The sequence below is a fragment of the Halyomorpha halys genome, unplaced genomic scaffold (assembly GCF_000696795.3).
Source record: "Halyomorpha halys isolate HHAL.00 unplaced genomic scaffold, Hhal_1.1 Scaffold373.1, whole genome shotgun sequence".
Classification (NCBI taxonomy): domain Eukaryota; kingdom Metazoa; phylum Arthropoda; class Insecta; order Hemiptera; family Pentatomidae; genus Halyomorpha; species Halyomorpha halys.
This window is the reverse complement of record NW_027109386.1, coordinates 858,644-885,259: the sequence shown is the minus strand read 5'-3', so window position 1 is coordinate 885,259 and position 26,616 is coordinate 858,644. Positions and strand designations below refer to the sequence as shown.

Genomic DNA, 26,616 nt, shown 5'->3' with positions numbered 1-26,616 from the left:
AAAGCCGACGGAAGAAAGGAGTTCCTATTCAATTTTCCTAGTGCATAAGATATTCAAACTAATAATTAAAACTTTATCATTTATTAAATCGAACGGTGATCACTTTATTGAAACGTTAAGTTCAATATTTAATTTGGTAGGGTCTTATGCAAGCTGGTGAAAATATGATAATATGAGAAATAATATCATTTTAACCCTTGTTTTCTAGTTTTATGGATCTTTTATTATGTTTTATAATTTTTCAATCAGACAAAATAATTACCTTTTACGTTTTGTTAGCCTTATAAAAGCTAAATCAATTGTTTTGGTCTTAATTATTATATAATGAAAAAAAAATGGATTTCAGTTATTGATCCACCCCTGCCAAAGGTGGGTAAGCTTTGTATTAACCCAAGAGATAAAAAAAAAAAAATATAAGGACATAATTACGTCCTTTGCATTGAAACTGTCCATTTGCAATTTATATTTTAGACATCAATAAATAAATTTCGTTTAATGGCTTTCTGTATCAAATATGTGTTCGGGCATAGTCTCAGGAACTATTTTTCTCATTTTTATGTAATTTTTAGAGTTGTCCGTAAGATAACTTATTTTTCTTCACGTCTATATTTTGAAAAAGGCTCGTCTGATTTGGAAGAAAAATAAATAATTTTTGTAAAATGGGTCTAGTCTAGGTAAATTTGGTATCAATTTCATCCAATTCCGAGAAAAACTACCATATTGTACCTGAATTGTTCTGTTGTATTTTGATTTGACACGACATGGCAAATCATTAATTTTTAAGTATAGTTGATTACTTACATAATAAAAATTTAGAGATAAAAGGATAATTTCTTGAAAATGCAATTCCCAATAAATAATATAAGAGCATTAAAAAAATATATATATATTTATATGAAAACAATAAGAAAGATATAACATCTGATATAAGTCTGAATTATTTTTGTAATAGTTCATTTCAATTGTATAAGTATCTCGTAAATTATATTTTTGTTTGTTTAATTATATACTTATTTTATTTTTAATTTGATTTATTCCGATGTAATATAGTTCTTCTTTGTCACTTTTGTTGACTAAGAAAGTGTCAAAATGCGGTATTGCACGCAATTACTGTCTCTCAATTAAGAAATAACATGACAATAATAAGATGAAATATATGAACTAACGGTGCTTAATGACAGACTGGGGATATATATTGTAGCACCTCTACAGTTAGGTTTAACTGAGGTTTAGGATTTGTGAACCAGTCCTTGTCGTTTGCATAACGAAGCTGATGCAAGTCTCGTTTCAGTTCATTTTACGATTCTTATCTTCACAATCCAATTAGCTTTGTATTTAATAAAAAAAAGACTCTTCAAGTTTTTGAATGTTCATTTTTTATTTTTTTTTTTTTTAATTAGCAATGAAAATCAATGCTATACGGAGATCCAAAAAAATGTGGACTCTCTCTATTATTTGTTCTAAATTTCTATTTCTTACCTTTTCTTCATTACACAAATACAGATACAAGTATATATTCCTTGTTCACAGTTTTTATCCGTATACTACTTTTTCGCATTTTAAGATGGGTGGCAGAGTCCACTGTGTGCATGGTTTCCTCTTTGTCTTTTTGCTCGGTTTAGTATCAGTACTTCCTTAAAAAGTACTGCACCCCAAACCACCCCTAACCCTTCGTTGGTTGTACTGGTACAAAATTATTTTTTACTATTTTACACATAAATGACTAGTTGTGCCTAATATATTTAACTATCGATTCACTCGGAATTCGCTTAAATAGAAGTAACCAAATAAAAACCTTTGCTATAAAAATAATCTTTTAAAAAAAAAAAGAAAAAAGAAGAAAAGAAATCAGAGGAATATCGGTTGGTATTTATAATTTGCAATAAATGAATTCCTTCTTATAGTTTAAATTTTAATTTCAATAATTCTTTTATTTGCGAGTATTGTTTAAAAATGTTATCGTCACCCAATAACTAACTTCAATATATTTTTACTTGATTAAAAATATAAGTTCTTTTGTTCGTCATTTAATTTAATTGTGATAGTTATGTATTAATTATATTAGCACTTATTTTTACTATACTATACTAAAATTTATTTTATACATTGATCCACCTTAAAATTTTCCGCGATATAAATTTAAGATTCTGAAGCTTAAAGAGAAAGAAGAAATGTCAGATTAAAATTATTTATGTCTCCAGTTATGCAAGGAACGACGAACCAGTTTCTTGGTATAAGAACGGGAACTTCTACACGGCATCCAAGATATGTTGTGTGCTTGTGAAATTCAGTAGTTTATCGTTCTGTTCTAGTTCAGGAATGACTCGGTAAATTGTGTCACAGATCGAGCTGCATCTTGTTTATTGACAAATGCTTAATAGGTTTCTGTAGTTGGACTGAACGTATAAAACATATTTTATTTAATACTTATCACTGGGCTCTTAAAAGCACCCTAGAAAGCAGAATAGAGAGATTTTAAATAAAATTCCTTCATACAATTACCCGAGCAATCTAGGAGAAGAAAAGAAAGTGAGCTGCTTGGTCAACCAATATCTCATAATATGAAGGCAAAGCGATTAAGATGGGCGGGCCATTTGGCTCGAAGCAATCCGTCAGGACGCCTCTACATGACAATGAATGCCACTGTAGTTGGCAAGAGATCATGTAGGAGGCCAAAAACAGGATTGGTTAATAAAATCGACAAAGATGCGAAAGAGCTGTAAGCAGGAAACTGGAAAGCAGTAATCCAAGACAGGCAGGCGTGGAGGAGGCTGGTTCGACTGGCCAAAGTTCTACAAGGATTTGGCTGCAGAGCCAACACAAACAAAAAAATAATAAACTTATAAAAATATGCTATCTTATCTGATTTTTTATTTATTTTGTATATAACGTATTGTATAAATTGTATCGTAAATTGGAGATAATTTTTTATGGTTCTACTAGCTTTGGCACTGACAGTAGGACGACACCAATAAGACTACGGTACTACCTTGGGAATATATATAATTCAAAAATTTTTCAGATATGTGCCGTTATTAAAGAAAAGTGATATGAGCAATTTTTTTATATTTTTGTAAAATTAACTAAGAGAAAAAATCGAAACCAAAACTGTTTTGAAATAAAACAATATTCATTTTTGTATTTACGATTTTAACAGAAATTCATTTATGTTTATTTCTACGAATCGCTGTTTTTGTGTAATTTCCTATTTCAGTTATGAATGTGTTCAAAAAAGGAAAGATTGAGAGAAATGAGTCTGTTTATATATGTACTCATGTACGGTGTCCATATTTAATTATAAGTGCATCTTGATTATTCTAGTGCCTATCGATATTGCACTTTATAACAATTCTGTAGTATTTATTTGGGAAAGCTTGCAGTTTTTCTTAAGTTATTTATACTAGTTTTTTTAATGATTCTTTAAATATATAAGACAAGAAGGAGAGAGTAACGCTGTACCATCGATAAACCCCTCATAGTAACATTTTTTATTTTAGGGAAGTCATTTATGAACAAATTGAATAATATTGGGCCTGAGCAATAACCTTGAGGGAGGCCGGCAATGATCTGTTAAATGAGCGAAGTTGAAAAGTACGCTCTAATATATATAAAGCTTAAATTAAAACAGTTATATCATCATATTACTTAATATCAGGATATGGATAGCTTTTTATGTAACTTCACTACAAGAATATAATGAGATAGAATAGCTGGTTATTTAGACTATATAAAGATGATAATGCTTAATTTATGTTTATTTATTTATTGTTTCGGGCACAAACATTCAGCATCAACAACATTCTGCAACATTCCCTGATTTAAAGGTTGCGGTAATTGATCAAGAGACTGATTTATGTCGAAAGGGCGTAGTCCAAGGTAATATATTTTATTTTACTGTAAGGTTCTTGGAATTTGAAAGAAAAAGTTAAGATGTGTACATTCCTTTTTATTGTATTGTATTATGTGTTGATAATATTAATTTTAAAGTCGTAGAAACTTAATTTAAAGTCGTTGCATTATATGTTTGTTTTTTTATTGAATAATCGATCTATGAAACAAATTAATTATTAAGTTTATCTCAAATATGGACCTCAAACAGTTTCATCTACAGTTCAGTTTTTCACCCCCTTTCATAAAAATATTGTTAGTTCTCACCGGAAATCTTTAGCCTCAATGCACGCTTGATTTTAGAATACTGACCTTAATCTGGCAAGCTCGCATCACGCTAAAATACAATTTGCAAATTTTTTTTTGGTTCGCCATTACCTCCATTTTCTCAACACCTCTCCCTCTCAGATTAGGTCTTATTTATTCTGGTATCATTGCTCATCAAATCATTAAAAAAAAGTTTTTATGTATTATCACGATTTCACTCAAAATGTTTCTACATTTTCTAACCACGCTTGGATTTTTTATATTCTTCATTTATTTAAGATTATATATCCGGTGAATTGGCAGGTTTATGATTATTGTTTAATTGATGTATCAGGGTTAATTTTTCTTAAAAATCTTAACTTAATATTCATTCAGCTATTGAAAAAGACGGGGCTTATTTCATAAAGTCCATTGGAGGGTAAAGTTTTTCCGTTTTTCTTTTCGTATTACGAATATGATCCAAAAATCGAAATTAATAGGTTAGTAATAATTTAAGTAAAATATGCTGCAAGAAAAAATTCTAACGTAACTGATCCAACTTTAGATTACCTAAAAGAGGGTCTAGTTACATTAAAAAAAAAAAAACGAACTATAGCTTTTTGTTAATTTCCTTTTTCTTTTTTTTCGCTTATAATTTGATATTATGAAAGCAAAAAATTACATTGCTTTTACATAAACATTTTGTTTATTTTTTAAAAGTTGATAATAAAAGGAGGTATAGCTTCCTGCTAAAGACAAACCTTTTGTCTCCAATACAATTTGGACTCAACTACTTAATGTATTGTGCTGCGTATTGTATGCATTCATTCAACTGTATCTACAAAAAAAATGTAAGATTATCCAATTAATATATAATACTTATAAAACTAATTCCATTTTATTTTCTTGTTTTATTATTCATTTTTCTTTAATGTTTTTAATATATCCGTTTAATGTTTTTGCCCATTTCCCATCTTCAGGATTGCGTTGTATTTTCTCTAGTTTCCTTGTGAATTACAACCAGGTAATTATATTTTGTCCTAAATTTACTTAAGAACGTATTCTGCTTAAACCATTTGCACTGTAACTTAGTAATAGACTGTTTCTTTTTTTCTTTTCCAATTCATTTCCCTATACTATTGAAGAATAATGAATAAAAAATAACAATAAATTTATATTATCTACAATCAAAATAAATCCTTTAAGATTTAAATTAGAATTATTAACAAATACTCATTCAATTGTCGTCAGTTGAAGTTTAAATATTTTTTTACTATATTTTTAAAAATTCGATTAAATATATAATTATCAAAAGTTTAGATTAATAATTATAAAAAAAAAAAAAAATATTTAGCACAATATATGCTCAAAAATAGCATATATCATCCTTAATTTTAAATAGTGTCCAATTTTCAACGCAATTATGTCTTAATTCACTTATGAATTTATGATTTAGGTATCATTATTTAATGTTCTCTATTAATATGTAATCTTATGAGCTGATAAAGACTTTGTTCTAATAGAACAGCCCCACCACTTAATCCCGCTATGCAAGTTGCCTGGGCGTGATGTGACATTTTCCACAAACTGTACCTGCTACGTGCCCATGATAATTCGAAAACATGAGGTTGTTCCCACAGAAGTGAGAAATTCATACATTCCTAAACCTCGTATCGTTTACTAGTTGTCCCGTTTACGCTAAAATAGCTCTTTCTTTTGAAAAAGAATTATGAGATGTACTTTTTTTTAGTAATAAATTAAATTATATATTTAAAATATCCATTAATCTTGAAAATTCAACTTGAAGTAATGCGTAAAAAGGAGAGCTTTCGAAATATATATTTGTGTTTAATGTATTCCATCTGGAAGAGTGGTGTAAGTACTGGAGGATTAAAATAAATTCCAACAGATCCCATGGAATAACCTTTACACTTCGTCGTAAACCAATGATTTCTGCCTTATAGTATCTTTTAATAATACTTCACTTATCTCTGTTAAATAGTTCCGCTGTCTAGTACTACATCTGAACAAACGACTGACATTGATTCCTCATACAAGACTAAAAAGACAGGAAACTGCTTGTCGACTCCGACTATTACAACACTAGACAGTCTGAACTCCCAATTAATTACAAAAGGCTATAAGATATATTTGGACTTATTAACCCCAAGTGGAGTTAAGGAGCTCCATTAAACCATCGAGTTCTTCTTGTGTATAGTTCTTGCGATACAACAATAAAATCATACCCAATCATCACAATGTTAAACATTTTCTCGATTTAGCTCGAACCAGACATCAATTCTTTTATGATAAACACCTAAACCACCAATACCCACTTGTTTATAACCTTGCTTCCTCTTCAATTCCCGATAATTCTGCTAGGCGTCTGAGAAGCAGATCAATTAAAGTAAGATCAAAATCTTCTTATCAAGAAATGTTATTGGACTTCAACTAATGAGTAGATCCTCTATAATTTAGTATTATGCCAGAGACTTACTTGGAATCCACATAAAAGACTGAACCGATAACTGCTCGTAGATTGCGATTGCTACAAAACCTACTTGACAATCGCTCTAAACTCCCCACTCACTACAAAAAATTAGTATACACTACGATAATCAGACCAATTTGGACATTGGAATTGAACTCTGTGACTCTTCCAAACCATTAAATTCCTCCCGCATCCAATCCTTATAATCCAAAATCCTACGTAAAATCCTTGATGATCCTCATTACGTTAAAAATAAACTCATTCACAAAGACCTTAACATTCCATCCGTTGCAGATATGACCCAAAACAGATATGCATCTTTTCATTCCAAACTCTTTTATAAAATATTAATTCTTAATCTCTCATCCTTAACAATCCCTGATAATCCTCCGAGGCGTCTGAAAAGAAGATGGCCACGGGACCTTCTAATTTAAATTAATCCTTGAAGTACCACCAATTGGTGGTTCCTTTCCAAGATTTTAAAGTGTAAATGAAACATATAACATATTTACTCATTGTATTTATTGTCTGTACTGTTGTAAATCACATTAAATAAATAAATAAAAAGTATTATGCCAATGAAGTATAATTCACGGCTCAATAACTAGCTTTATATTTCTTTTAATTCAGTTGTAAATTGTAATTAATAAATTTAATAAAATATATGTTTTTAAAATAATTATATTGCTATTTATCTCTTCAACATAATTACTAAATCAATTTTAATACTTAGATGATGATTCAAGCAAGAATGAAAATTCAATTAGAAAGCAGACTCAAGTATGGGAACATTAGTTGCATGACGTCGCTTAGATTAGTCTGTTACGGAACCAGTTTGCACCAGTTATATAACTAATTTATTAACCAGAACCAATATATATACAATATACAGGGCTCGGATATTTCGAAATGGTACATTCTACACGTTGGTGACAAATTATGAACTTTCATAAATACCCACAGAACACGAGTTGGTACAATATATAATTTAGCTTATGATAATTTATATACATGTACACCAGAAAGCGATCGGACTTGTAGTTATATAACATAACATACAAACATATATTTTATTGATGGAAGATTATTGTACTTATCCTCAAAAGAAATAGTTGGCGATCTCAAGAATATGATATACATAGTAATTACAGTCGGGGCTTAAATTCAGTGACAACTTACTTTAATATAGTTTAAATTTAAAAAAATCAACTCTTATTTATTTATTACTTATCATTTTCATTTTTTTCATAATTTTATTTATTAATATTTTTAATATACATAGCTTGGTTTAGAACGTGCTATATAATTATTAAACCGCATTTCTATTCATTAATTAAAAAAATAATTTTAATTAATATTAAAAACGGGCAACGTCGGCCAAATGTTTTTGGTTAATTTATTCGGTCTACTAGAAACTGCATCACATGATATCTAAATTGATATTAAAAGCTAAAGATTTTTTTTGTTTATAGGCCTAAATTTCAGGAACTACTGGAGCAATTTTTTTTATTTCAAACAGGGCATTTATTGAGTAAAGCTTAGGTTTTATAACACCACTCCATGATCAATAGACATAAAACAGTCTTTGCCATGATAACTTTATACACGATGACAAATTTATTACTTTATAAGCTAATACACTAAACAAATTTTCAATGGGTACGATTATTGTTTGAAAACGCATTACTTTTGCAAATAAAGTAAGATAAGAAAAAAATAATAGAAAACATTAATTCTTATTACCATTTATTTTCAGTAATTATATTAAAAGCGTTGATTTTTCAGGTGGTTAATAGCCTTAAAATATGTTATGTATATTGCGGTTGTATTTACTTGTGTTTGTAGAGCTATTGTTTGCTGTGAAGTGATTTTCAGGTTTTACAGGGAAAGGAACCAGAATAAATATTATTTATTATATTTATTATTATATTATTTACTAATATTATAAATGTTAAATAAATAATTTTATATAAATATATTTTTCTCGTGATCAAAGCTACCGAACAGGCAAAGCTATCTTTTAAGATTTATTTAACGGTTCACCAAGTTCCACTCCTATTTACCAATAGTTAAAGATGCAATGACCTAGAACTTGGAAAAACCCAACCTCAACCCAAAGACTGAAGCCCAGAATGCTGCAGGACATTCTCTTATAAAGTCTATATTTATTAATTCTATTATTCATACTACTTCTATTTTATTTATTGGTTTTTTTCTCTTCTTCTTTTTTTTGATTAACTTGTTTGTTTTTTTACCATTAGAGGGCAATTGTTTGTTTTGTTAGCACTACAAATGTCGTTATTTTTTGTTATTAATTTTACTTTTCTCTTTTATTAAAAAGCATTATTTTATTTTACCTTATTTACTTTTAATTGTAACTTTGTAAATAGTTAGGGGTGTCTTTTGTACAAGACTATACCCCCCTATAATCAATTGTTAGAATAAAAGATAATGTAAAAAAATATAATCACATATTCACCATGTAAGACCCACCAGGCCGATATGGTATTGAATAAATAAATTAAAAGAAAGATTTCTTTTTTTTATTTAAATTTTTTTCTTAAAAAAAAACAGAAATATTTTTTTTCGAGATACATCATAATTATGATCGAAATAATAATTTAATGCTAATGAAGCTGCGTGGAAAAGGCAAGCAGCTTTTAATGAAATCAAGCATCAAAATTATTTTTTAAAATATGGATATATAATCAATTTTAAAATTATTTTCAAAAATATAAATAATTATTTGTAATCCTACAACTACGTTCCAAAATGTTTTACATTTTAAAACTTTACATTTTTTTAGAACTTTAGTTTATAGCATTTATCCACTTTTTTATTATTTATAACATCTATATATAATTGTATAAGTCCATTTTTGTTTTTGTTTTTTTGTTAAAAAGCTCATTCTTTTCTTTTGCTATTTTCAAACAATATTTGCCTGTTAAATTGAACTTTTTTCTTACTGTCCATTGACACATCCAAATTACAGTACACTTTGAAACGTTGTTTCAAAGAATAAACGTTGTTATAAAGAATAAAGAAGTGAATGTAAGATGAAATGGATTCCTGAAAAGCAATAGAATAAAATATTTTCAAAAAGTTTGAAATGGTACCCTAAAATGTTCCGATAGGGTTCGTTGGAATTGCTGTAAATTTAAATGTTTTATTTGAAAAAAATATATTTATTTTATGAAAAACTCAAATAGTAGAAATATACTAATTTAATGAGCCAACGTTTCGCCCCACGTTGCAGGGCTTCTTCAGGGACGGCAGTCAAAATAGCCCTGAAGAAGCCCTGCAACGTGGGGCGAAACGTTGGCTCATTAAATTAGTATATTTCTACTATTTGAGTTTTTCTTGACCGCACCCGGACCATATTCCTTTCATATATTTATTTTATGTTATTTTTGGTATTATTAGTACAAAAACAATTTAAAAATAAGAATGATTAATAATCATAATAATGAATAACTGATATTTTATTTATAATTTACAATTATTAATTAAAAATATTTCATCTAATTAATAAGAGATTTTTTTTCAGACGAAGGCCTACCTGTCAACGACTGTTTACGTCGAAGATGTCAACGACCACGATCCAGTCTTCATTGATGCCCCTTACGAGGTTAACGTTGATGAACTCACTCCCACAGGTAACCAAACACATTTCATTATTTGCTTTCTCCTAATTTAAGTATTCCAGGAAACTAGTCTCCTATTAACAGAATGTATTCATAAATATTATAAATTAAAAATAAATAAATACTAGTCGGTAACGATTTAAAGTGAACTATTAAGTAGCGTGGAATTGTGAAGACATCTAGGCGACCGCCTCCAGAGAACAGAGCCGCAGAGGTATGCTGTTCCAGTGGCCCCCTTTCCAAGCAAGGCCATGCTGTCCGTCAGTGGTGTCTTACTGGACGCAGCACATAGTCTTCAAGGCTCAATATAACTATAATACGAAATCTCCATAATCGAATGTTTTGTTGAATTTATTTTTAATTTCTAACTAAATTCAAATTTTAATGTTAAAAGCATAAATATAATTTTGATTTTTTTTTAATTTGGTAATTTGGATTGGGTCGCGGAAGGGTCCTATAAGATATATTTTATTGTAGAATTAATTGTAAAGCTATTTTATTAATTATCTTTCCTAGTATTTGGGTTGTCAGCTAAAAGATTTTAACAGTCAAATACACAATAAAAGTGATTCAAAATGCCCTTTTTACTAGCCTAATTTTCAAATACTTTTCGAGGGAGACCCCCTTGGCCTCCCGTCGAGAGTTGGGGGGGGGGCGCATTTCGCATCTGGTTCACTTTTCGGCTCAGTGGTCCGCAGACTTCTTTGAGTTGGGAAAAATCGATCTATTAAAAAAACAGTACATAGTTCAGTATACATTCCTTATCATTTATACTTGGTATATAATTTTATTTCAAGACAATGTTTTGTTTGAAAAATAATATATTTAGTACAAGTGGTTTTTTTTTATACAGACAAAACGTTTGAGTAAGTGTAAACAAAATTGTATGATTTGATAAAAATAGTGCCGAACCATTTTTACACTAATCCTCCTATTTAAAATTAATTAGTAAAAGAGAAAAATCGCCTTGGGTATTCAAAAGTTTGACTTGAATAGATACGCCATTACACGGTCAATATAGTATATATATTAATCAATATGGTATATATATCACAAAGATTATGGTTACAATATATCCCTTAGACAGTCAATACATTGACTTAATAATACAGACCATGTAAAAGAGACGTACTGATCGTTATGTAAACGGCTACTTTCTTTTCAAGAGATGAGGAACGCATGATCTTAAGATACAAGTACTATCCAAGTTTAATCATTGTATTACGAATTACCATTCTAGTGATGTATACCAGTATCCATTATAAAATCAGTTGCATGTAATATATGCTGCTCGCCCAATATATTAACGATTGTTTTCAAATAAATTAATGATAATCACATCTGAAGATTTTTTCCTTGAGTTTATTTAGGGTATGTGTAAGTAACTTATACAAAACTGGAAAAGAACCAAGCTCCTTGATAGTTATTATTACCATTCTTGAACTATTTGAAACCTTCTTTTCTTCCTAATACAACACGATTTCCAACTTCCAGGCCTTACAGTGTTCCGAGGCGTCCAGGCCGTGGACATGGACAAGCCCAACACTCCCAACTCCGAGCTAATTTACACCATCACTGGAGGTAATCCCGACGGAAGGTTCTCTCTGGAGATGACAGGTCAGAGGCCAGCCCTCGTACTCAAGAAGTCACTGGACTACGATGGTGGAGACACCATCTTCAACTTGACCGTTACTGCATCTGTGAGTATTAGCTATGTATGCTACAGATTTTTCCCATATTCATGTTTTGTAATATCAGTTTTGTAGAACAAAAATCAAGAAGCTCTACTGTTAGCACCTAGGGGAGTAAACCGATCAACCTCACATCTTATGATATCAAAAGGACGCCAAATTACATGAAGTAGCATAAATCATACTCTCCTAGGTCGATTTAAATTTCAGATGTACGCTAATGTATTTATAATTTATATTTATAACCATGATCTTAACCTTTAGTTATCTATATTTTTCTTTTAATACCTAATGATTCTAAACCGGGTAAATATCTTAGCTAACGGTACTTAAGGGAGAGGTATAACAGAACTTTTGAATGCCGTCTTAAAAACAGGAACTTGTCAACCACTACGTCCTCGAGGCGGAAAATGATTACTTCGGAAGTTCGGTAACCTTTGCTATCAACGAGGCTGTTCGACTATGAAACAGCTGCTGCTGGTTCTTCATAGTGGAAACTTTCCGCTAAAAGTTTATAAAAAAATTTCATTTTCTTTCTTTATTTATTATATTGAAATAACTAAGAGGTTTCAAAACTCTGACAGAGGTGTCAGATCGAGGCGTTGGATGAAATTGGATTCTGTTTTTTAAAGCCCGAAAATGAAGCGTTTTACCGATGTAGCGTACGAATAAGTTCATCTTCTTATGTTTGCCATAGAATACTTACTCATATTTCGTTTTTTCTCTTGCCTATGGGTTTTTTTTCATTGGGATATGGCCATTTCTTATTAAATAAAATATTATTAACTTTTTTAAGAAACTACAGTATCGTCACAAATAAATAGTGTGAGGCTGTTAATTAAAAATAGTCATTACAAATTGTGTGTGTTGAATAGACTTTCGTGATAATATTATGTTGTTTATAAGTATGAGCATGGTATCGCTCAAACTTAGAATCGATTAAGGAGTAAAAGGTAATACATGTAATGCGAGAGTTCTCGCAAGGGCAATATAGTTAAAAAATATTTATTTAAAATTAAATGTATAAAATCATCAATTCCATACATTAATAAATATCGTTTATGTTGTATAGGATGGCGGAACACCTAGGAGGAGCACCAATACACACCTCATCGTGAAAGTGCAAGACAGTGACGACCTGAATCCTAAGTTTACTCGAGACCTTTATAGAGCAAAAGTTGCAGAGTACTATCCCATCACTGTGAGTAGATATATTCCTCTACTATTTTCATTGTGCATTTCAGTGACAATGGCTTCTTTAATATGTTATAGGACATCAGTAGTTTTTGAAACAGAAGTATTTATTTTTAAAAAAATAATTCTCTTTCAAAATAATTTTTTTTTAATATGAAATAGCACTTATTTGTTATTTATTTTAACGTATCGACGCGAGAAAGTTGGTAACCTATTTAATACACTTTCAAATATTTTATTATTTTTTAATAATATAAATATATATCTGGACCCTCCACTTACACAACAATCCTTAAATGAAATCACCGACATTAAAAATCGGCTGGTGCAAGTGCAAATAAAAAATGTATTTAATTTTTCTTCCGTAATATCGGTTTTGCATGTATGCTCTTTTTTCCATGTATTAAGATTTTTTCTTTAAGTTTAATTTTTCTTTAGATAACTATCATTTAAAGGAGAATCTTTAAGTTTCTGGGTAATTTATTGATTTCGATTAGTTAAGTGGGTTTCCATAGGGAAATGTTTACAAAACGTTTTAAAAAAGTCTGAAAGGATTCCTATTCGGTTTCTGATGTCGAAATAGTAATAAATGAAATACAGAGAAAATTCTGTCTAAAATTTGAATGGTTATTAAAACGTGGGGGGTGGGAGGATCCCATCCTTTCTTAACCTCACCAAACAACGACTATTTATGATTTTATTTCTATTCTAGTGTAATTCCCTTAAAGGGTTGTTTCTTTTTATTACTGGTTCTTCTTATCTTTTATTTTGTTTAGTGAATTTGATGAACTTTTATGATTAAGGTACACAGATATGTAGTTTACCATATTATGAAGAAGATGGTTGGGAGTGCGGTCATAAGGAAATAAAAAATAGTTAACAACTTTATGTAATGTAGTATTTTATTAATAGTTAACAACTATTTTTGTTTTCTTTTGACCGCACCCCCGACTATTTTCTTCATAAGTTGAAAAATACGGTCAATCATATATATAAAATGTATAATTTGTTCCATGAGGGAAAAAAAATTGCTTTTTCTTATAGATGGTAGTGTAGTACATAAATGTGGTTTCCAGGCATTGCATCAAAATGGCACCTCATGTGTCTGATTTGGCACATAGTCATCGAAGGTTGAGACCCTACAAAATATAATTAAAACTAAAATCAACAAAATCGTTCTACCTTTCGTGAAATAACCGTGGCACAGATACACATACCATTGGACAAAAATTAATTTTTCAGTAGAGTTTGGTACGAATAGATTCGTTGAAAACAGCTCATCAAAACTTGATCACAATTCTCCTCTCATCTGGCTGTAATTAATAATAAAGTAAAGTAATAATAAAATAATTTTTCATTAAGAGCCAACAAAAGTGCAATATCAAATCCAATATTTCTTATTATGTTGCATACAAATAAAATATGTGATTTTTATCACAGCGAAAGAACATTGATTGTAGTAATTAGTTCGCGTTTAATAATAATAATAATAATTATAAAATAATAAGACCACTTCAACCTAAGATCAAAGTACATCCAACTGCTCCAGATTAGCTTAACAGTTCCGTGTCCCAGTAGCAGTTGTAGAACAGGGTGTAATTCTTTTGCGACCTTAGGGGCGCATGTCGTTCTTGAAAAACGTGACTCGAACCCAGACGTGAGGTCAACCCCGAACCTTTATTAACTTCAGTGAGGTCAGTTTATACATCATGCTGTACAACATGATTTGTTGTATCCTAGATTTAGACCAATTTTTCAAATATAAAAAAATCCTACCTAAACAACTATTCATAATGACTCAGATTATTAATCACAATAAAAAATATATAATTTGGCATGTATTGCGTATATTTAAAAATAATTACGTAATTAAAGAAAAAAAAGTGGTATAGGTCAGGATGGCTTCCTGACCATTTCGGTTATTTTTCAAAATTTGATTTGTCGTTTTACAATAAAATGTACGGATGTAGCTATATTTGTTCTGTATGTCAAGAAAAAAAAATTACTCTAGATGAAGCGAAATAAAATATATACTATATAATTTTACGTCTAATTCATTATGTCACAAATTCGATTCTAGATAAGCTGCCAAAGATTGAATTAAATGTGTTCCTTGATGTTTGAAACGTGTTTGTTATTATTATCTATTTTTATTAATTATGATAATTATATATGTTTATTAATATAATAACGTCTTATATTATTATTATATATTTTTTTTTCTCTTTGCAGAAAGTAGGGAAGCATTTGTATGTATGCCGAAATTGAAAAAAAAAAAAAATATTTCTTAGCAATTTAAATATGAAGGAACAAATTTGTTTCTGTTTGTCTCTTAAAAAGAATTGTGTTCTGCCATAATTGTATGAACCGTTACTGAGATAGTCATAAATCGATAAATTGTGCGGGTTGGTATCTACTTGGTCCTCTAATATGTATTTTATGTTCTGTCGACTACTTTTGCTTACATAAGCGTAAACGTACTTTTCTCGGCAGATATTTCGAAAACGACGCGTCTGATTTGTCTCAAATTTGAAAAGAAATTGGGGATTAGTGCAAAAATTGCCCAAAATCAATTCCTCAGAATATTACTTTTGCTTAGTTTTTTGATGACCCACTCGGTTCCTGTCGTAAATTTTATTTTCGAAAGATAAATCAAATTTATTAAGAAATAAAATTATTATCCTTTTAACTATAGTTAATTATGTTCCTATCAATCCTGTATAAATAGTGAGGAAGATATAGTGTAATAACTATTTTTTTCTCTGCTACATTAGCTGTTACATTCATCTATAAATTTATTACTTTCACTTAATATAATAAATGAATAATCTAATCCAGGAACTATAACGAGGTATGTTTTACTTATATAATTCCATGGATGATATACCTTCTAACCCCGCTTTCTTTTAGAGAAACTTTGCCGGTTACAAATGTATATATATTTGCTTAACTTCTTAACAGCGATAATAAGTAGGATGCTTACATTTTTCAATTTTTGGAAATATCTTCTTATTGGATTTATCCATAGGTTACCACCCTATACTAATCATGGTGAGGGGAGTCAAGTTTTCATTTCGTAGGCCTGCCACGAAATGAATGTAAACACCAGTGTTGGGCAAAATGTAATTTCAATTACTAATTATAGACAAATTTAATTGCGATAACTTTGGTTAGACCAGTAATTGTAATGTCTAACCATTATTGGCATTACAGTGGTTCATTAAGTAGTTGAAATTACAAATCACAATTGTGATTTAATTTCATTGCTACAAATTCCAGTGATTGGAAAGCAATTGTAATTGTGATTTATCCAACTCTGGTTAACACCCTAGGCTGATTCGAACCCGTGCCGCTGAAAGTTGACGCCTTAACTCCCTTAGCTACAAACGCTTCTACGAGATACCAACCGTTCATCTATATATGCCCTTTCATTGAATCGCCTCCTTCAGGAAATCTTCCACTATTCGGGCAAACTCTTTCTGGAGTTCTCTCTCCCTCTTTATTCGCCAATCCTTCTCCGTTCTTTCCTTTCACCAATATCTATTACATCTCTTTTTTCCTAATCAGATCACCTTATTATTGTAAATAATATCTATAGCTACAACTTGAATTACTTCGATAAAATTGTAATAATTTAAATACAACGTTTTTGTGAATAATTTGTCTGCTAAATCATCATGAAGTCTATACTATTTGATTATTCATAGAGGAATAAATTATTCTTTTATTAATTCATTACATTTTACTGGAGATCTGAACAGTGTCAGAAATACATATTTAGACTTCTGGTGGTCACTCCTCGACTATTGAAGATTTAACATATTACATAGTTGTGTATTATGTTTTCTTTTCCTTTTGCTTTGTTGGTTTTTATACCTTTTAGAAATTTCCCGTTTTAATCAGCGTACTCCACCGATATTTTCTTCTAATTAAACTTTTTATTTCGCTATTTTCACTAATTTTTTTATTTGTTTTCCTCATTTTGAAATCAAATTTTCTTCTATTTGATAATTTATACCGCCTGTTGAAAGAAAAGAACAGGCCAAGGCAGAAGAAAGAAAATGATGGTATTTACAAATGGAGATTGTTTTGATTCTCGATTCATTAAAAAAGGGTGTTACTGAGACCTTTTCTAAACTCTACTTCAGGAAATTACCTCATCTCCATTCTGCATCTTCGGTGTACTTTGTGTCATGTTTTCCCCCTTCCTTGTCATTTCTGACATACGGGGGTTCTCTAGGGATAACCAACCTATTCCTAATTCTAACCATGGAAGTGGAGGGGGTGTGAAATTTTTATTTCGTGAGACCACCACAGAAATAAAATTCTATACCCCAGGCGGATTTAGCCGGCGCCGCTGCAGTCGCGAGGCAGTCTCTTAGCCCCCTGAGCTACAAACGTCCCAACATCTTCAGTATCTGTCCTCTGACCCCACTGGACTTTAATACGAGTGAAGCGGTTGCGTTTGGAGCACTGAGATCTCCTAACGTCTTGTCTTGCTTTACCCTCGACATTTGAGGGAAAGTATAGTTCTAGGAACTAAATATTATATAAGATGTATGGTTCATGACTGTAACATTTTGGAGTACAAAACAAATGAGAAAATACTCAATCCTTTTTCAGTCAATATCTCAGGTAACGGAAGTGAGGAATATTGACAAACATTTTTTTAGAGAGGAAGGAAGCGATTTTGAAGGCCGTAAAGACGAGACCAAAGGCCTTGACACAGCTTCACTGAATAACGGATACTTTTTACGCCACTATTTCCGATAATCCGCCAATTGCGTCCGAATTCGGTCAGTAGTAATCCATTCGGTGGGACATGCCGAGGCCCTATAATTAGATCAGTGAAAGGAGGACATTGTCTTCAATTCTCGGCCTCCGCGGTAACTCTCTTCCTGTAACGGCTCCAGTGGCTTATGCGTGGTCCACCGAGCGGAAGCTACCATCACCAGCGATATCTGTGAGGCAATGATGTTATGTCCACTGCTACCTAGATAATTATCTCACTGGCTGCAGGCAATATATATCGCAACATAGGACAGATGAAAGTATCTCTGATCTAGTGTACATTTCGAAAGCGTTGGATAGCTGAGTTCCGTTTGCTGGATTTTTATTTGCTAGATTCATACTATCATGAGTCATAGTTTAAAAACGATGTTACAGGTTTTTTCAGAGAAAAAAATATATATGCTTTTTTTTTTTTTAATGAACAACTAAATATCCCTATTTTTTAAACTTTTTATTAACATATTGCTATTATATTGACGCTTCGGAGCTCTCCTTCATTCATTATTTCACCCTATTCCACTGGGACATTAATATATGATACTCCTGTAAGTAAATTAAAACTATTATTCTACAAATTTTATGACTTAACTTTCATAGATAACTTTTTATACAAGCTGATAGAATAATGAAAAAAATATATATAAATGGAAAAATCAGGCTGGCAGCCAGGGGAGATCTCCGAAACGTCAATCCTCTAGTTATAAGTAAATAAATAGTTTCCAAATATGAAAATTCTCAGTTTTACAAAAAGAAAAATTATTAAAATAAACTGTAGTAAATTATTTTAAGAAAAAAACATGCTGAAAATTTCCACTAAGCATCAGAATTATTAAATAAAAAAAAAAGAAGCACGAGTCGAAGATGATTGACCGGAAGCTTTTTTATATCCTCTTCTATATTATCTCGGAAAAGGAATAAAAAGGAAAAATAATTACAATTAAAATGGAAAAAAAAAATACAATACAAATATCAATTGCTTTATTGGCAATACTAAGAAACACCTTGTTGATGTCCATTCTTGTTCAGATATCACAAGAAGGACGTCATTAAAAAAAATGTCTGCATAAGTAATTTAATTAATTATTGATATTAATAAAAAAATATAAAACTTGTATCACTATAACCAATGAACGGTCTTTGGTTCAGTATATGCCGACCGTTTTGAGTCGTAATGGCTTAAATCCGAAATCCATCATACAGCGTTTCAAACCATCACAACACAATTAACTAAACTAAATGAAAATAACTTCCTTCGTATCTTTTATTTCGTTGTATTTTTAGCCTGTATATTAGACATAGCTAGGATGTTTGAAAATAACTGATATGAGAGGTTGTCTAAATTCGCAAATCGAGTTTTCGTAGTTTCTTCAGTATTTTTATCAACAGATAAGAGTCTTTTTCGGCGTAAAAATAGATTTATTTACATCAGTTGTCACATTAAATTATAATAAAAACTTCTGGTTTTTAAAAATTATTAATTATAGCGCATTAATTAAAAATGCAGATTCTTGATAAAAAAAATTATCCAAGAAGATTTGCATCTGATATATTGTCATTAAAAAAAAAATCATTAATTGTTTTATTATTAAGTATTTTTGAAAAAGCTCCTTAACACTTTTCCAACAACGTTTCCGGAAACTTCCTCATCTTCAGGATCAACAATCTTATTAGTAATGTTGATATTTTGTTTTATATCTATAATTTTATATTTCGCCCTTAATTAAAATGTTTCATAATCTTATACTTCTAGTATTTTATATTATATATGTTATAATTATATTTTATAATACACTACTTGAAAGTATCGTAGGCTTACTCCCGCACTAAACCCGCAGGACTCTTACTCATAACATCACAAAAAAAATTCAGTTTTCATAGAAAATACCTGAAATATTTTATCATTAATCCTTTATTCCATTATCTTCGCTGATTTTTTATGGAAAAAAACAGACAAACAAATAGGCATATATTTATGGAATTGGAGCTAATAAAAAAAAATCATGATAGTTCACATTCAAATAATTTCGTATATTGGAAGAAAGGCGTTTTTATAGGCGTGAGCGATGTTACGCCTATAAAAACGCCTTTCTTCCTTGTTAGGCAGTACGTTCTTGAGAGATACCATTCGGCCATTTCACTCTCTATTACAGCTCACTATATCATTAATAAGTTTACTTTCTGATTGTACTGCCTGCCTCGTTCTCCTTCAGACAAACCTAGGACGGATAGGGGGAAAAAAATGAAATAAAAACTTGAAGCCTGATGACAGTGCAAAAATACTTTTCTCCTCGAGCCCATTTAATGTCTTGTGATGTGAGCTGCCGTAACATAAGATCTCATCAGTGCCACGACAGAGAGAGCGGGCTTCGGAGAAACCTCAAGGCCCCAGCTCTACCAGATTAAGGGGACTGAAAAGGAATTCAACTTTGGGGAAGATCTTCTGCAACGGGTTTTAAGAATGGTGAAAATGCTGGATAAACGAATCGCTAATGGAGTTCTAAAAGGGTGCATAGAGTCGAGGTGTTGACTGGAAGATGACGTTGAAAATCTTTTCTCATCATATCAAGCTCCATGTAACTTTGTGAGGCTGTCAGTGCTAGTCAAACTTTTTTTTACAATTTTCATTTTTCTTTTACAACAGTATGTTACGTTACTATTTTTAAATTTAACATCAAATATTTTTTAAATAAAGTAAATTTTTTAATAAGCAAATTAGTTATCAGTTTTACCTATGTATCCGGGATCAGGTTTCAGATTTGAACACCCATAAGCCAAAGATAGCTACTGCCCCCTCTTTATGCCATTGGATTGGGGAAAGGAAGAACGATCTGTCTAGAAAATAATCTTTATGATGAGAATTTTATTTTATTACAGTTTAGCTCCTCTGGATTTTATTCGTAATTAACGTAAATAAAACTGTTGAAATGGCGAATATCTGTACTTTTAATGCAGGATAAATTTATTAGATTGATTTTATACCTTTCTAATGAAAGCAAGAAAAAGTAGTTTTAAATAAATATTACTCCATAAGTTTATTTTATATCTTTGGTTGTGTAATAATGATTTTAATTTATAGTTAAATATAAATAAGTTAATTTGCATATGGGGTAAAAAAAATTGAAAAAAAAACTTATTAGCCAGAACTTTTTCTGTTATGTATTAAAAGTGTTAATATATGACATGCTATAAATGGATCATTAAATTTAATAAAAATACTTTTAAGAAATAAATCTGTTAATGAATAAAATGCATTTATGCAGTTATTAATCTTTGAAAAAAATTGTTTACCAAAAAAATGTTTCCATAAAAAATTTTTTTAAGCAAAATATATTTTAAAAAAAGTTTTAAGCATTAAAATTAATTACCAAAAACTATTAAATTTAATCTTCTGTTGTGTTTAATAGGTTTCTAGGTTACATATTATCTATAAATATAAATATAATTTTAACTTTATTCTCTAGGTTTGTTTTCTGAATTAAAAAATTTGTCGAAATATTCAAATATATTCATCTATTCACAAATCTAAGAAATTAAAATGAGGCTTAGTATTATAATTCAAAATTACACCAAAAAAAAAAAATAAAAACCTAATAATAAAAACTAATATTATAACTAAATTCTGATGTTTGTTCATAAATATCCATTTTTTTTAGATTAAAAAACGATTCGGATAATTCGTTTTTAATCTTTTAAAAAACAGCTAATTTTGTATATGTATTTGTTTAAATTAACTTTGAAATCATTAATTTTTTTATTTAAAGTTATTATGGAAAAGGTTTTCGATAAAGATTAGAAACATCGAAAATGGCCCTCATGTTCGATGGATAGTAGGTACCGTTGTACTTTCACTTGAGAAAGGGAGAGGACCAGTTCTCGAACTCCAGAATCGCTCTTTATTCCACTGAAATGTTTTGTTTTTTTTTAGGAAAGACATCAAGTGGTAAAGTTGAAAAATAACAAAGAAATGTTCTTTTATATTAAAAAAATCAATGCAGTAAAAATTGTGTATTCAATTTATATATTAAATTAATGAATGATCATATAACTCAATAAATTATGAACCATTAATTTCCATTTGAAGAACATTGTGTCTATGAATGACGGTTTACATTTAAATATTGATTTCTTTGTCATTACTTCATGGAAGTTGTCGAATTATCCTTGGCAAATTCAAACGAAATCAGTACTATCAGATTTTGAGTTCCTATTCTCAAAATTGGAATATATAACACTATTTACTTTTTTTGTTATGCAGCTTTTTCGGATTACAGCTTGAAAATTGATTTTCTCGTTTTTTTGTTTTTTAAATAAAAACTCAATGAATGAAGATTAATAAATAGGTAATACACTAAAACTAGTAGCATAGGGAATTATGCATACAAATACAATGCTGTAGGCTCTTGAAAGTCCTAATTTTTTGATAAAAAAAATTATAAAATCAAAACAAGATAAGATCATATTTAAAGTATTTGGATAAAATATTTTCTTCTATAATTTGGAAAAAGCGATTAAAAAAACAAAAACATATTACATGCAATAAAACTGGTATTAGCTGCGATAAGAATAAAATTAATAATAAATATAATAATAGATGAATTAGCATCATCCCTAAAATCCTTCCCAAAGGTTGAAAGGTTGAAACGACTGTGACTCAGAGACTTATTAATATTATTAGTAAATAAATAATTGATATACGCCTAGTACCCTCACTCAGCCTCCACTGGCATTCAGTAACTTATTTATCTATTTCCACCATTCCCTGCTTTGTAAGCAATACAGGTTTGAATACCGTAGAGAAGTGCCGGGATCTTCCGGACTACTGATTTTTCCTTCACAATTCGGTATGCAAGCTCAGTTCGGGGTTTCCTATTCAGAATGTAAATAGAAATGAATAAGTTTAAGATTTTATTTTACTTTAAGTTTAATTTTTTTTCTTTGTAAATCTGCTCTCTTGTCTCTATTTTCAATGTTTGTAAATATAGCAGAGAATTTAATATTATTCAATAAAATATTTAAAAAATAAAAATAAAATATGGGGGTACTCCGACCACGGATATAATATTACAAATTATGCAACTTTGCAGATAAACTTTTTTCATATCCTCTTTTTTTCACAAAATGCATTCTTCATCAGTTAAACTAATTTTTTTATGACCCGTTTTTATTATTCCACCTTATATGTTAAATAAAATATTACACGGTGATTAATAAAAACTTTTTTTATGTAATATAGAGATCAATAATAAATAAAATTATAATTACAATTTTAAAAACAAATTATAACTGATTCATGTAACCCAATCTTTTTTCAAAACACATTCACTTTGATGAGAAGTGGCCTCAAATCCCACTGAATTCGTGTCTCACTTCCTCAAACTACATTCAGTTTAAAAGTTGTAAATTTAAATGGATGTTATTAATGAAAAATACCTTAATATTTCATACAGAGTGGTTTGGATCAATGTTTTCTCTCCAGCTAAAACACGATGCAAATTTAGATTCCTTGAAACCCCTCCTTAGTTTAATCTTTTTCACTGAAGGACTTAAATCTGATCCAGGGCCAAATGGAGCCGGCGAGTTAGTGCCAAAAGAGAACCCGCAAAATCCGGCTCGGGACTAACAAATCGTGAGTGCTCGGAACGAAACCTGCTATTTATGGAATGAATTTACCGCTAATGCGGGATGTGATAAGGTACTGCCATAAAGGAAATAAATTCCAGATTTTAGGGTCCCATATGGTCCCAAGTGTCCTGTCCCGTAATGCTTGAGTGCTTATTATTTTATTTTCTTCCTTATTAACGTTTTTTTCTTTCTTCAAATTAGCTTGTGTGTGATTTCAGAATTTATAAAATGCTAGCAGACCCGGCAGTGCTTCGCTGTTGCTACATTTGAGGATATATATATATCCTATATATATATTAATTGAACACTAATAAACAATTTGATAATCAATGATTTTTTTTCATATACATAATCCATAAAATATAAATATTTTCTATACGATAACTCTCGTTGTACTTCAATATTAGTAGTTTATTGAAACAATTAAGAATGACTGACCTGTCAAAGTGTGGTGAAATATATTTTAAGAGTGAAAAGTTGATATTCATTTTTCACATCAATTTATCAGATATCAGATCGCATAAGATATCAAAATTTTCGCCTTAAATTGAATAAAAAACAATCATCCAAATAAATCAAGGTGAAAAAATTCTAATTTTTAATTTCTTTGAAAAATTGTATTTGAGGATTTTAGACAACGCTAAAAACGAATATCATTTGCTTATTCATAGAACGAAATTTTTGACCTACTTTACTAAAATCCACATGATGTTTTTTTAATCTTTATTAAATACAAAATCATTTAAAAGGATCAGTAATATTTTTATCTTGTTCTTGAGAAAGAGCTAAATCCATTGATATATAATAACCATGAAAAAATGTAAACTCTTTGAGCTACACTTAAAAAATTCTTAGTTTTGTTTAAATAAATATTTATTTATTTATAAGTCCGACGTTTCGGCCAATTCGGCCATCCCCTAGGACAATGTTAATACAATATTAGAACCAAGTCATTTAAAAACTAACATCATGCAGGCTATTCTTCCCTGGTCATATATATCAGTCCATCAATCACACTAATTAGTCAAATGTTCTCATCACATTAAAAAATTAAAAATATTTATCACACTCAACCTTCTATTTTAAAATTTATCATATATTCGATGACAACAATTCAGCAATCTATGATAAATTGTTGTGATACATTTTAACAAAGAAGTAAGTAATTTTAAGTAAGTATGTTAGTAGGAATAAGTAATTTTAACACAGGTTGACAGTGATAAATATTTTTAATTTTTAATGTAATGAGAACATTTGACTATTTAGTGTATTTGATGGACTGATATAAATGGCCTGGACAAAGAGCCTGCACGATGTTAGTTTTTAAATGATTTGGTTCTAAAATTATACTTATTTAGATCCTTAAGGATGGCCGAATAGGCCGAAACTTCGGACTTATAAAGGAATAAAAAATTATTTGAGACTAAAATGGATAACAAATTTTATTTATTTAAACAATATTAACCAGTCTCAAGAAAGTGTTAAGATTATAAATAATTCTCAGTTTTGTTAATCACTTTTGTTTTACCGAAAAAATTGGGCCTTCTTATAATGTTCCGTGAAAATTTAGCAAAGAGCATCACATTCAGATGAACGGTTTGGTAGTGCATAAAGTACCAACAAATAAATATTCATTTGTATATATTAGATATATTTCAAATTATATGTATCAATGTAGGAGTATATATAACTGTAAATACGGGATGTATAAGTGTGTGCTTAATTGGCAATAAAAGTGTTCCGTACTGATGATAACCTACCAATATTTTGTTGACTGGTGAGTAGTTAACTTTATGAATCAGTTTATTATTTTTGCTTAATATTATATTATTCGATTTCAGTATTCAAGGTTTGTTAATGAGAAAATGTGTTATTAATTGAAAAGCTATTTATTGTACTAATTTGTTACACTGAGGATTACGTTGGTAATCCCTTGTATTGATTCACTTCAGCGAAAGGTAAAGAGGAGTTGATCAATACGATAATTATCGAAATAAGAAACATTCATTGGCTATTAGTTAAATTACACGTGCATATAAAATACTTAATTATAATGTATTGTTAATTGTTTAAGCTCCAGTTATTATGACTTCAGTTAACTTAAGAGCACCTAACTCTGAATTTTCCAATGGGATAAGTTTATTTTATTTACGTATTCTGATGTTATATCAAATTTTAAGATGAATTCGTATCGAGAACTTTTTTCATCAAACACTTAATTCGTTCAAAACCATTCAAATTGCTTTGTGAATAAACAGTGTAAAAAAATTGAACAAACCGAATGAAGAATGAAGCGGATTTTATACAACACTCGTTCAAGAATTTAATTTCCCATTTTTTCGAGAATTTAAATAAATTCTTATTCAACTTTATAATTTGATCTTCGTCGATCAAGTAAGCACGATGAAGACGCCTTAATAAAGTAATGCATTAGTTATGATGACAAAATTTTGAAATCGAACTCTCAACTATTTTTTTTCGATTTTCTACTTCGTTTCCACAAAAATTCTCAACCGATAAAAAATCCTTTAGGATTATATTAAATTATCCCATCATTAAATTTCAAATTTAGATGATCTGAAAAACGTAATAAAAAAGGAATGTTTCTTTTATCAATTTCACTATTTGCGTATGTATTTTTATTCAAACTAAACCATTAAGTGCTTCAGATTTGAATGTTATATTGGTTTATGCCTTTTAGTTCACATATATACAACACTATTGTCAATACTATAAAGTCTCTATGAAGTTAACACTGGGCTTGGAACTGTGGCCTTGACCAATTTAAATATTTAACTTTCTAAATATATGTGTTGACTTTTTTCATTAAGTGGCGGTCCCACAAAATAAAAAACTTGACCCCCCTATGGTTAGAATAGATTGGTCACCTGTAGATAACCAGGCAAACATCCATCACCACGCTGTGAAAAAGAAATAAACCTTTTAATCTTTGTTCAACAGAAAATAATTTAGAAATATTTAATTATGATACAACAAAATAATTACATCCTCAATTATGAGAGATAGTTGACCGTGGATGATAAATGAG

General features: G+C 29.8%; 1 protein-coding gene across 2 annotated transcripts in view; it reads left to right on the top strand.

Annotated features, from left to right (window-relative positions):
* Cad89D (cadherin-89D) overlaps nt 1-26,616 on the top strand; it is a 181,562-nt gene that overhangs the window by 127,417 nt on the left and 27,529 nt on the right. For both annotated transcript variants that reach the window (XM_067047571.1, XM_067047570.1), the window contains exons 5-7: nt 10,173-10,281; nt 11,764-11,969; nt 13,033-13,161. In XM_067047571.1, coding sequence (XP_066903672.1) covers nt 10,173-10,281; nt 11,764-11,969; nt 13,033-13,161 — 444 coding nt within the window. The remainder of the gene's footprint in view (nt 1-10,172; nt 10,282-11,763; nt 11,970-13,032; nt 13,162-26,616) is intronic.